A 13,535-nucleotide genomic window follows, 5' to 3' on the forward strand; every position below is an offset into this window, starting at 1 on the left:
GCTGTATTGCCGCCCGGCGGAGTTATCCCGACCGACAAATCTAACGGCCACAGTCTGACTGAGGTACGTCAGTGTCGGTGAGAGTCACGTGACAGCAACTACAGCATGGCGGAGCGGGAGGAGACGGTCAACAGCGGGTAAGTTTCTGCTGTCAGTGCAGAATGTTCTAATTTGATTAACATGTTTTTCCGAACCGCTCTGAAAGTTTCCGTGTGGTTCTGTCTTAAAGTTCTGCTTGTTGCGATAAAATTTTTAAATAAAGTTAAACCTGAAGAGTTCAGGTGAAGAGTTCCAGCTGGAGCCCCCAGGTTCCCCCCCAGGCTGTCATTGACCTGTTTATCATGGACCAGAACTCTGAGTCCAGCTCTGAAGGTTTACTTCACAGGTTGTCGGCCGCCGGGTCCGGTCCGGTTCGGTCCGGTCCATGCAATGCATTTGCCTGTTTTTGTTATTGTTAAAAAATATTATAATATATCAGTAATGAATAACTACAAAAAAAATAAAAAAAAAAAAATCTGTTCTTTATTGGTTATAATACAAAACATGAAATTGAAAAGACACATTTTTTTAACGGTGGAAAACAACCACCATCAAACTAAATTTGTATTTAGTTTGATGTTATTTTTGTATTTAAAACCAGGATAAATCGGCTCGTTCCCTTAGATTCTGTCAACATCCACACTGTGCGCTCCCTGTATGTTTAACCCCTGACGTCACTGAGCGTCAATAGTAATGGTGTTATCGACAGGCTTAACATTTTTACTTTAAACTCTTATCAGAGCTAATCAGAATTTTAGCAGTGTTCACTTTGCTATATTAGATATGTGGAGAAAAACTATCCAAAACAACCTGAGGGGGTTTGACTGTTAGTCTGAAGAGAACAGACTACATGTATGCAGGTGATTCTTATTTTTAGTTTAAACATAAAAAATAAAAAAATAATAATCCAATGGCCAAAATTGTACATTTTGACTCATCTGAAAAACAGTTTGTACTTTGCTTATAATCCTTTTGTTTTGTTTTAGAGTAAATAAAAGTCTTTTTTTTTCTATCAGTTATTTCTGGTGACCAAATCCAGTCACCAGAACATGAGAAAACTATTATCGTTGGCAAATTAAAGAAGCTGCTGATTTTTTTGTTTTGTTTTTCATATTAAGATTTCAGGCGATTAACTTAATTACTAATTAATTACTGTCCTATATAACTTACATAAATAACTTACTTTAGTTCTTGGAATTGGTCTCACATTTTCTGAGCAATGCTCTGAATTTTTAGCCACTTTATCACGCCAGCCTTGTGACACAGAGAGTCATTTTGCTGGAAAGTCTCCAGTATTGACTGTTGTTACTTACTCTTGTTCAAAGCCTGTCAGTCAGTTCTCTCACAGCAGAGCAAATGGGGACAGCAGCTGATTTTCTGACTTTTGCACAGGTAGATAAGATCAGTGGATATGATTGTCATGTAAGTATTCCTGATCACAGATCTGCCCAAATTTAAAAAATCTGGGCAGATTTATGGACCAGCTGATTTATCGGTGCACCCCTTCTTACCTTTAGAACTCATTTATAGTAGGATCCTGATCTTAACTCATGTTGTTCCCAGTGTTCCTCTACCTGCTCAGTGATCTCCCCCCTTCTCCATCTCTTCTTCTCTGCAGGATTGTGCAGAGAGCGTTATCTGTGACTGGACTTCCCAGTCTGGCCAGCAGCGTTCGGAGCTACGTGGATAACACCATAAGGTAATTCCTGGTTTCTGCAGCTGCCACAGGCTCCTTGCACAGCCACTGAAATTGGTGCAGGTCTATATTAATCATGCTTTTGGGTGTAGTGACAGACTCAGACCTGAATCTTCAGAGCCACATGAACACAGTTACAAAGTTGGCCTTCTGTCACCTGAAGAACATTTCCAGGATGAAAGGACTAATGTCTCAGCAAGATCTAGAGCAACTCATCCATGTGTTTATCTTTAGCCACATTAATTACTGCAACAGTGTCTTCACAGGTCTGCCTAAAGAAATCAAACCTCCAGCTGCAGCTGATCCAAAACGCTGCTGCTGGCGCTCTGACTAAATCCAGGAAGAAAGCACATCCCTCAGTTCTAGAGTCCTTCCCCTGAGAGAATAGATTTTAAAATACTGCTGTTAGTTTATAAGTCACTGAACGGCTTAGTACCACAATATATTAAAAATCTGCTGGTGTTATATCAACCTTGCAGACCTCTTAGGTCTTCTGGTTCTGGTTCTGCTCTGCATCCTCAGAACCAGAACTGAACATGGAGAAACAACATTCAGCTTCTATGCACCACACATCTGGAACAAACTTCCAGAGACAAGTTCCTTGAGTTCCTTTAAATCAAGACCAGGACCCAATTTGTTTATAGCCGCCTTTGATTAATAGCAACTGCAACATAATTCGTTTTAGTCTTAATTCCAACTCTTCATAACTTCTCTTTACTTTGCCAGTGCAATGCAATAGGCTTTCTGTTTGTTTGTGTTTTTATTGTGCAAAGCACTTTGAATTGACTTGAGCTATAATAATAAACCTGACTTGGCTTAACAAGTGAACTGGTGTTACACAGTGGTCTTTAAAACCGTTTTCATGGAAACATCCAATCATACAAAGTACAATAAACTGATGAGGATTGAAACTGTCTTAAAGAGGAACAGGGCAGTACTTTCTTCATTTCCCTTCTCTGTAAGATGTTTTTGCTTCACATCTTTGCATATTGTGACAGAGAGAATTTCAAACTTGTGCCTGTTAGAAATCTGTTTAGTTCAGTCAGATTGTTGATTCTCCTGCTGCATGAATTCAAGACTGAACAAAGATCTGCATCAGAAAACCCTTTCACCCAGGCACCAGCAGAACAACTTAATGTCATTTCACTAAAACTGATATTGAGTCATAAAAAGATGATATTCCACGTACAGTAAAGTTTTCCTCTATGTGTTTGCAGGTGGTGCTGGATCCCTGACTGGCTGCCATCATGGTGTCCCACCTCTCAGAGCCAGCTGAAGGCTGCAGAGGACAGGATGCTGAGCTGTAAGGATCAGCGCTGTCTTTGTTTTCTTAGCCAATCATTGCCCTGGGAACATGAACACATAAAAAGGATGGCACTTTCGTTTTCTTTCTCTTCACTAAACTCCAGCTTTACGTCTGTGTGCCAGATATCTGTGCAGAGTTGATCCTTATGGACCTAAAACTGATTAAAGACTGTTAGAATCTGAACATAGAAACAGATGGTGTTCCTCTGATAAGATCTCTATCTGTAGCATCTACGCCTGCCATGATCCCAAATTTTACTGGACGATAAATTGTAACAGACATTATTGCGATAACTGATAATAATGTTGTTTTGAGACTATTTTCAAGTCATAATAATGCAAGATCACCCTCTCAAAGTCTAATAAACTTTGATTTTGTACAAAACACGCCACATTACAACTGGAAGACATTTTCAATATCCAAAGTAAAACATGACAACCAAAAACAATTAATAAAAAGGAAAGAAAAACTCTACAGACCTGAAACATGAATAAAATGGGTTAATAAAGTAAAAGCAAAATTGCCTTTCAATAGATATGAAATCACAAAGGAATTGATCAAGCTCTTTTTAACTTATTATGCGATGAATAGATTAATTGCTCATTGCAACAGGCTAAGGAGCATCAGAGCTCCTATTTGCATGTCGAATTACTCACCCACTCTACCAAGCAGTCTACTCCATCATTGTTGGGAGTATTGTACATTTGATCCTCTAATCATTTTTCCTTCTCTGTCTCATGGCTCCTTTTGTTCTTGTCAGGTATCAGAACTGCATTTATCAAGCAGTTTGTCCCCGTCTCCTGTGGCAACATGTTGTGGACGCTGGCTTTTTGCAGTGACGGTGTTAAGAATAAAACCCCCATGGTTCTGCTGCACGGCTTTGGAGGTGGCGTGGGTCTGTGGGCTCAGAACGTGGAAGCTCTCTCACAGGATCGGCCGGTCTATGCTCTGGACCTGCTGGGCTTTGGCCAGAGCACAAGGCCTGTCTTCTCCACCAACCCTCTGGAAGCAGAAGCTCAGTTTGTGGAGTCTATTGAACAGTGGAGGGCCAAAGTGGGTGTGGAGTCCATGATAATCCTGGGTCACAATCTGGGAGGATTCCTGGCTGTGTCCTATGCTATTAAATATCCAGCCAGGTGAGTTCAGATGAAATCTGTTCTGTTATCTTCCTGAAGTGTTTTAGGTTCTTAGCTAACCTTCTGAAAGGTTTCATACTCTTCCATGTTCTGTCCTGATTCCATCCCAAACGATAATGTGCTTTACTGTATAAAACTAACACTGAGTATTTTACAATTCTGAACTGGAAGGAAAAACTTATAAATAAATCCAACTGAGAATCTGTTTCAAGCTGATGATGACAGACGTTCTCCGTTCTGTCTGAGTTCTGGATGCTTTGGAAAGACGTGAAAACATTTTAGAGTAGATGTTAAAGGGACGGTATTAAATAAAATTGACTTTTTTGAGGTTTACATTATGTTATGATGTTATTTCATCATCAAATACAGAGTTACAACTAATTTCCCATGGAAACCATTCAGCTGTGCAAAACGCTTGGGTGGACCTAGCCCCGCCTTCAAGACATAGCGCCAATCTTTGCACAGAGCAGCCACTTCCAGCCCTCCCACACTCAGCACCTTCAGACTAGCAGGCAGCAATTAGCAAACACCTGGTTGAACTGTGCACCTGCCAAGCTCATTATAGGAGCTACTTCTCAAAAACTTTGTTAAAGGGTTAATAGAGGAGCCATGTTCTGATATCTTCCTGAGAGTGGAGTTTCAGAAAGATCAGGAGTTTTTAAGGAGACAGAGGCCCAATTTCCAGGCATTAAATTACAATGTCAATTTTTTAAGTTGTATTTTATATATATATTTTACATCAGCTGAAGGTAACATAGATACTTGATTGTGTCATAAAATTATACTATGTGGCTGGAAAATGCATAATACTGTCCCTTTAAAGCTGGTAGAGACACAGCTCTGAATGCAGTGAACATGTTGGTGTCAAATATGCACCAAGTCTGTTTTCACTCCATGCACAGAATTACATTGACGGGTTGTTTGTTAGCATAATGTTGAGCATCAATGTGTTAGCACAATTCCATACTTGTTTGGATGGAATTGACGCCCCGAGTCCATGTTAAGCTGAACATTTCCTCCCAAAACAGGGTGAAACACCTGATACTGGTGGAGCCGTGGGGTTTTCCTGAAGTTCAGGAGACGATGGAAGCAGACCGCCCCATTCCGGTGTGGATCAAAGCTCTCGGAGCGATGTTCAGTCCCTTCAACCCACTGGCCAGCCTGAGGCTGGTCGGACCCCTTGGTAAGAGTCCGATGCACGTTATGCTGGGGTTCCAACTCTGGCATTAACTGCAAAGAGAATGAAGAGATGAGGTTACAGCAGTGATGTTGTAGCTGAGGCTGATGGTGTCTCTGCAGGTCCTACTCTGGTTCAGACACTGAGACCCGACTTCAAGAAGAAGTTCTCCTCCATGTTTTCAGACAACACCGTGTCAGAGTACATCTACCACCTGAATGTCCAATCTCCCAGGTCTGCCTCCTCCTGCTCCTCTCTTCCTTCCCTAACAACACCTACACCAACCCACATCACTTATCCGAACTTTTGTTCACCCACAGCGGAGAGACTGCTTTTAAGAGCATGATGGATTCGTGTGGCTGGGCTAAGAGGCCCATGCTGCAGAGGTTAGACCAGCTGCATCCTGACATCCCCATCTCCATCATCTACGGCTCCCGCTCCAGCATAGACAGCACCTCAGCCGCCTCCATCAAAGAGATGAGAACAAACTCTCATGTGGAGATTATTGTGAGTTAACGCTCATTGTCCTCCAGTACAGTAGTGGCAGTATCATGGCATAAGGAGTGTTAAAAGTGTACATTGTACCACAACACAGGAGCATTTCTGCAACACAGAACAGGATCAATGTGCAGCATTTCAACTGTGCAGTATCAATGACAGTTTATCTATTTATACACTTAAATTTAATGTATTTCTTGTATGTAGGTTAGTTTTCTATATGTTCATTTTATCTTCTATTTCTTCTATCAACAATATTCACTTCACTGTTCCCAACTGAGCAACTTGGTCACTATATTTAGCATTTTTTTTATGATCTCCGTTAGCTATTGAAACATTGACGGTGTGTTGTGAACTTTATTTTGTTATTAAAATAATTTGTGTCAGCCAAAATCAGAATCGGTGATCAGCCAGAAAACTTCAATATGTGCCCCCCTGTTACACCAAGTTCTGGAATCGTAGTATTTTTTCATGACTGCATGCTGAGTTGCTGTATCTGGCTACCAGTCTTCCTCAACATGTTGTTTTTTGACCAGTTTCTATCTGTCTGCTTCTTTCCTGTTCCTGCAGACTATGCGTGGAGCTGGACACTATGTCTTCGCCGACCAGGCGGATGACTTCAATAACAAAGTCTTGCAGGTGTGTGAAAAAGTGGACTGAGAACAGGGACGTTCTGGATGTGAAACTGCGGAGCAAAAGGAGAGCGTGACTCACTAACATTATGATCTGATCTGCTGTGGGACCTCCTTAAGAAAAAGGAACAAGTTTCTTAGAGAGGAAAAAAGGAGCATGACTCAGAAATGAGGACATGATTATGATCATCAGACCAGTGATTCAGTGGTATTCTTAGAAACCCGAAAAATCCAGCTGATGCCATCCATCTGATCGGTGCTATTTAGCAGCATTCCCAGTATTACCCAATAATCCCATTAGACCCGAACTGGGTGGTTCATTTGAATTACGTGTGAGCGCCACATGGAAAGGTGTCACTATACATTCTGGGTCGGAGAGCAGGAGGATGTGTTATAAACATCCATCTGATTGAAGTCCACATACAGTACATCTTCACAATCAATCTTCTAAAGTCTTATAAGAATGGGAAAATTACTCCATTTTCTTTTATTTTTGTTCTAACTCAACATTTATTCATAAATCCTGCCTGTGCATACATGTGGGATGTTGAGTGAAGAAGTGACTTCCACTACATTGTTTTTGTGCTCAGCTTTAGTTTGTTTCTGTCACACTCACATGTTTATCCAGCTCTGACTGATGTTTCTGTGCTGAGCCTTTTCAGTGGCCTCTTCTTCCTCCTCTGATCCAAAATTAAGCTGTGAGGAACCAGAGAAGCTGGAGTTCCTGGAGCAAAGGTTTTCTATAATACAAAGATTCTCAAGTTAAGCTTAAATGTTTTAATATGTTCAGGATGAACAGAATCACGCTGATAAAGCATTAAAAAAAGTGGAAAACTGTTGAATAACAGTTTTTTGTTAGTAGAATAACCACATATATTTGATGAAATGAGTGTTTTCTAAAAACGCATCTCATTCATGTTTTTCTGAGTATTGTAAATATTGAATTATTATGTTTGTAATGGTCTATTTTAAAAAGTACAATGTACTTGTGTTCTTCCTGCTGTTTCATTGCAGCCTAATTAACATTAAAAAGCCGTTTTCAGAGCGTTTGTATTATGAGCAGAACAACCTGGGATCAGCTATCTCTGACAGGGCTGATAAAGGTCGTCACAATTAGGAAATGATCTGTCTTGTCATTTTCTTGATTTGGCCTAGTCCACAGATAGCCAGAAATCTTGGAAAACAACATATTTCAATGCGTTCTGGCTTTTATCCACACGGAAACTATTTTATGGAACTAAAAACAATTATGAAAACACAGACCAAAGTGGAGTTTTGAGAAAACTTCATATTTGTGTTTAATTGTGTTCATGGATAACTGTGGATCTAGGGTTTGCAACAGTATGTCTGCATACTTGCTTTCACATGATTCCCAATCGACAACGTCTTGTTTTATTAACTTTATATTCTAATACGCCATTTAAAAGTAGTTCAACCTCCATTTATGTCCACACAAATTAACTTAATGGCGGCATATTTAATTAATAAAAGGAAGTCCTGGTTGATTTGAAGGATTGTGATTGGCTGACACAGGTTTGAGCTTTGCACTACACTGCCCTCTATGGGTTTTATCATGTTTAAAACAATGCTTATGGGCGGATTTGTGCAGGTTTTGTCAATGGAAACTTATTTTTTAAAACGATGTGGCAGAAATATTTGTTTTTATAAAGACCCAGCTATATGTATTCTAGGCCGTTTGTTTCAAAAATTGGATTTTCCTTTTTGATAAGATTGTTTGAAACCAGAATTTAGCACTTTCAGAAGGTAACATACTTTACTGCCTTTAGGTTTTAAATAGAAAATAAGTCTAAACAGACTTTTTTCTAGACATTACTGCAAGGACTCTGCTGTTTTATTTTCTCTATTCAGTTTATATGAATAAATTGAATGCTTGACTCAGCCTTGTCTGCTTTACGTGTGTAATTCTGTTCATCTCTGGGTGTTTGTCATACAAAAAAGGAACTGAAGAAACATTAGAAAGATACATTACTATTATTTATTCCTAAATCTTGATAAATCCAATCAGTTAGGTAGAGCATAAGCATGTCTTGACAACATCAAAAATTGGATGACTAAATTTAATTCTTTTAAATAGAAACAACAGATTTTTGGACCAGAGTTATTGAAAAAGAAATTGCTTAGTCAGAGTCATAACCTGGACGGCATTAAATTAGTGTCAGGTTCCAGTAATAAAGTAAAGAACTTATTATTTTTGACCATGGCGTGTCATTTAATTCCCATACTAAACAGGTTTCTATTATTTACTTTTTTCACTTCTAGAATATTGTTAAAATTTGAAATATTCAGTCTAAGAGCGAGACAGCAAAACTAGTCCATGCATTTAAGGCTGGGCTAGTGTAAAAAAACAAAGAGACTTCACCATCTGTACTTACTGGGAGTACCAGAGAAAGGTCATTTAACATTTCTACCTTTGGAGTCCAGAGACGGGTCGACTGACCTGAAGGATTTTAGCTAGCAGGCGCTTTTGTTCTGTAAATAAGGCCATTACCCTGGTAATTACCCTGGTAATGGCCTCAACGCATCTCACAGTTGCACGATTGTTCCTTAGACTTAAACTTAGACTTAGACTGACTTTATTGTCATTTTGCATGCACAGGGTGTATACAGAACGAAATTTCGTTGCATACGGCTCAGGACAATGTTTGAGGTTCCAATGTTGTGAGTAAAATAAAATACAGTATAAAATATGAATATAAATCTAAATATAAAATATAAAGTGCAGGACTGACAGTAAAATAGAAGTTATTTAGCTCTGTACATGTGCAAGGTATAAAGTGGAGACCAGTTTTTGAGTGCAGTCCAGTTAAGAGTTCAGCAGTCTGATGGCAAGTGGGAAAAAGCTGTTTCGGAACCAGGTGGACCTGCACTGATGATGTTTCGGCCTCAGGACACGCATCCTGCATCGATGGTTGACCTGACACTTCGCCCTTTTGCCTGAGCTGGGTGTGGAAGGTTGTTGCCGAAGCAGTTTCTCCTTGTGTGCCTTCTTCTCACTCACATGAGAGTTACCGAACTCTTTTGCAAGCTCAACCAGGAAGTTCACCCGTCTCTCCTGCACCCCAATGCAAGCCTGATAAAGCACATGTGCATTCAGTGCTGCCATGTCAATCATGTTTGCCAGGTTTGCTGACCAGCTGTCACATAGTGATGGAACCTTGGTCACCCCCCTGCAAGATTATGACTGAAATAAATGCCATTAGTTCTTGTGAACTAAATAGGTGAAGCAGTCACCTATTTATCCTCCACAGCACAAAAGGCTGCATGCAAATTTGCATGTGCAAAGTCTCCCAGATCTCTTTTGCTTACACTTTTTGCATGATTTTTTTGAGGTGGATCAACACAATTAATTTGGTTAGTTTATTTCTAAACTGTCATTTTATACCTTCTTAGCTTTATTTCAAAGAGAAACATTACTAATTTCTTTTAGAAAAACCTTTGCATATTTCTTGAATCAGATTGTATGTTTTGCAAACTCTATGTACATTTGGCAAAATGACCTGGATAATGCAGCACAACATCATGGATCAGCTGCAAAAGGTCACATCTCTCCAAAAACACTTCATGTATGCTTCAAAACTAAACTGAAGAGCATTACCTACAGGAGAGTCTACTGTAGAGCTGCCTCCATCATAGATCGCACCCACCCCCAACATGGACTATTCACACTCCTACCTTCTGGCCTGACGGTCAATGGCCACATTTACAATTGAAGAAGGGATGCTAATTTGAGCCATCAGAGTCGTCAGTTTGGACTCAGGGTCTTTTGACCCTCTTTCGGGACGTCAGGGGAGAGGTCGAAAACCCTGGTAATGCTAATAGATAACATGATGAATTGTTTTTATTACATACTTACTGTATGGAAAACAGACAGACTCTTTATTCTCTCATGGCTGTCTAGTTAAGGTTCAACACTTTTGTTTTAACAGAGTAGCAGATGAGTAGGAGATCTACCTGCCCACAGCCATTATCATCTACAACAACTCTTTGAAGAATTTTTAATTAATATGAGTTACAACAACATTCATTTTTTTTCTTTGGGATCCATAAAGTATTTTTGAAATGTAATACAATTTTTATCCCAACTTTCTTTTTACTTTCCCATCCTGTACCAGATAAATATTCATGGGTGGGTTCAGCCCAGGATATTTTTAATTCCCCACATGTCCACTAGAGGACGCTCAGATATAGAGGTACTACTTGTATAAATGTCCAGTCATCCTCCTGTGCTTTTGTTTTGTTAGCAGGGAAACAGTCTAACACTCTACAAACATCTAACAGGCTCCATTGTTTGGATCCAAATATCCACGTTAACACAAACACTGATGCTTAGATCTTCCTATTTCATTCCTGCTTATAGGTTAGTGGATACAGCAGGTATTTCTCATCTTTCCCCACTCGAAGAGTGATGACTGTTGGCTGTAAAAAGCTTTTCTGAATGCTGCAGCGGTTTCTGATTAGCCTTAGAGACTTTTAGTCGTTTTTTTCTTATACTGGAACCCTCAGCTGACAGTTTAGACATGAACATGTTCCACTCCCACTGAGGCTTTGCTGAATGGCTGATCTGTGGCATTAACTGGGTAGTTAGCTATTATCCTTGAGCACACTTCTGGACACACACATACACAGCAAGAAGACAGTGATGCCATCCTTCCTCTGACATGACACCATTAAGAACTACATGGCAGAGTTGGGCCGCTCCAGACCTGTGAGTCATTCTTCTGACTTCAGCATCCACTAATGAATCACAGGGCTGATTACTGGAGCTGGAGTTTGTCAGATCGGGTCATCCGCTCAATCAGATTGTGGCGGTGCAACATTAGGTGTAAATATGGATCTAAAATGAAATCTGTTGATCCAATAAGGCAGCAGGTGGAGAGGTGTGTTTTAGAAATCATTAATTTCTCTTCACCGTATGCCGAGCACGCTAATAACTATTCACTAGGAAGGTATCAGACCAGATCTAGCTTCTATAGAGAAAACAACAGCTGAGAAAACATAAAGTTAACAGTTGAAATGTCCTCCAGCAGCATAACCACAGAGATAGCCCAGGATAAGTTTATCCCATAAAGTGATGTTCAGTAGAAGGTGGAGATTCGTCATTCGTTATCACAAACATCTAAACCTAATGACAAGCAGTTCATGGGTTTTGGAGGTAAGTATTTTCCTTGGGCTGATGTAAGTTTGGATATTTGAGGACTGGCTGATCCAAACACATACATTTTATGGCACCAACTGAACAAAGCAGAAGAACTTGTGTCTGAGAATCCCGCTCAGTGAAATTGACTGGGACCATGTTCAATGTTTGATATGAGTGAGTTGGACTGAGGAAGAGGAAGAAAGGCTTTGGAGAAGGACATTTTCACTGAAGCACAAACCAGCCCAGGCCAGGCTCATCTTGTTTATGTTGCTAGGAAACCGCCATGGTTTGAAGCCTGAACCAAATGTATTAAATTCATCCTCTCGCCTTTTCTGTATCTCTGTTGTTCTCTTCCTGTGTCTGTCATGTTCACTCGCTTTTGGGCCTCTGTCATGCTTTCTCTATCTGCTGTTATCTTTTCCACCTTCTGATGGAGCTTATCTCCCTCCTCTCCTCTCTCCATTCTCTCTTCACTCTCTCTCTCTATTTCTAGCAGTATCTGCTGGTCGGTCTGTCCCTCCCTCCATCTTAGACCTCAGACAGCCTCTGAGACAGTGCCACCCACACTGTGCCGCCTTCAGGAAGACCATTCCCGACCTTATGTGACTTAGTTAGCACACCAACACATACTGCATTATCAGATGTTGTCTAACTGGAAAACTTGAGACTAGATTTATAAATGCTGAACCCCATCGCACTTTAGTGCTGCACAATCTGTTGTGCTTTACTGAGTATCTGAAATATGCAGTACAGCTGTTTTCAGCCAGATAAGTGTTTGGTTCCAGACTACAGCTGCAGCTGCTGTCACACTGTTTCATCCATATAGGTGAATGCAAAAATGTGCTCTACATGGGTCTCAACTTGAGGGAATGAAGCAAATTGTGTGGCAGTCCTGTCACACATTTGAAGAATTTCCATCCTTATTGATGCACTCCCAGTTTGAATACTGTGTGAGGGGGTGTGGGCGTGTGTGTTTCGAGACCTACATTGTCAAATTCAATGTTCTGCTGCTTCATGACCATGTGCATTATTTTCCCTATAACTTTGTGATTTTGTTTAGTTGTTTCTTTCATATTGAGAAATGAATCGACCCTCTAGCAAATGTACAATTTTGCAATTTGACATTTCAGAAATAAATTTGCTTACAAGCAAACCCTGCAATTTTGAAAAACTCTTTTTCGATAAAGGATTTTTCTGGTAGGATGAGGTTGTTTTTTGAGACAAAGTTTATTCTTTGTCCTCTTGCCACAGTTGTCACGCACATTGGAAGCATTCCACCATTTGCCACAAACCAAATGCAAAGATGGGTGCTGCTATTGTCAGCACACACCCATGAAATAAAGTACCAGAAACCTGAGTTTTATGGGAATGGCGATGGCCTCTAAGGGTTATGTCTGGAAACAGTGAAAGAAGAACTACCACAAGCAGAGATCTTCTACATTTGGGCAGTAGAGGAAGATTCCATAATTTCTTTGAAAGTGAAACAACAAATCAGTTAACAAAACTATTGGCTGTTGTAACGTTCCATGGGGAACATGAAGACTTACACCTCTATCTCTGAAAAGGAAATGAGCACATAGCTCAGGCAGGTTGTCTGTCATGAGGATGTAAAGTGATCATTCCACCTGCACAGCTGAAAATGGTGTACAACTCTAGGCTAAAATCCATAATATATGATTTCAAAGACACAGCATACGCATAGAGCAGTGGAGTCACCCATTTTCATGTCTGCCAAGCAAGGCACCCAAGGTGACACGCCCACGTATAGACAGGTCTCCATGGTGATTTCTCCCTGGGTGTAATTATGATGTTAATCGTTAGACTGGAAATGCTCAGGTGAGGCGCACTGAGAGGCCCCCTACACTAGTATAGTCACTATGACAACAAGGGGAG

General features: G+C 40.3%; 1 protein-coding gene across 1 annotated transcript; it reads left to right on the forward strand.

Annotated features, from left to right (window-relative positions):
• The first annotated feature begins 64 nt into the window (after positions 1–64).
• Positions 65–8,384, forward strand: abhd5 (abhydrolase domain containing 5). The gene is made up of 8 exons (XM_023331488.1): positions 65–137; positions 1,658–1,738; positions 2,953–3,038; positions 3,802–4,177; positions 5,206–5,360; positions 5,477–5,588; positions 5,675–5,861; positions 6,423–8,384. Exons 1-8 carry the CDS (start codon positions 106–108, stop codon positions 6,510–6,512), a joined length of 1,119 nt encoding a protein of 372 aa, XP_023187256.1. The 5' UTR covers positions 65–105; the 3' UTR covers positions 6,513–8,384.
• Positions 8,385–13,535: the final 5,151 nt, after the last annotated feature.

This window comes from Xiphophorus maculatus, chromosome 3 (genome assembly GCF_002775205.1).
Source record: "Xiphophorus maculatus strain JP 163 A chromosome 3, X_maculatus-5.0-male, whole genome shotgun sequence".
Lineage (NCBI taxonomy): Eukaryota > Metazoa > Chordata > Actinopteri > Cyprinodontiformes > Poeciliidae > Xiphophorus > Xiphophorus maculatus.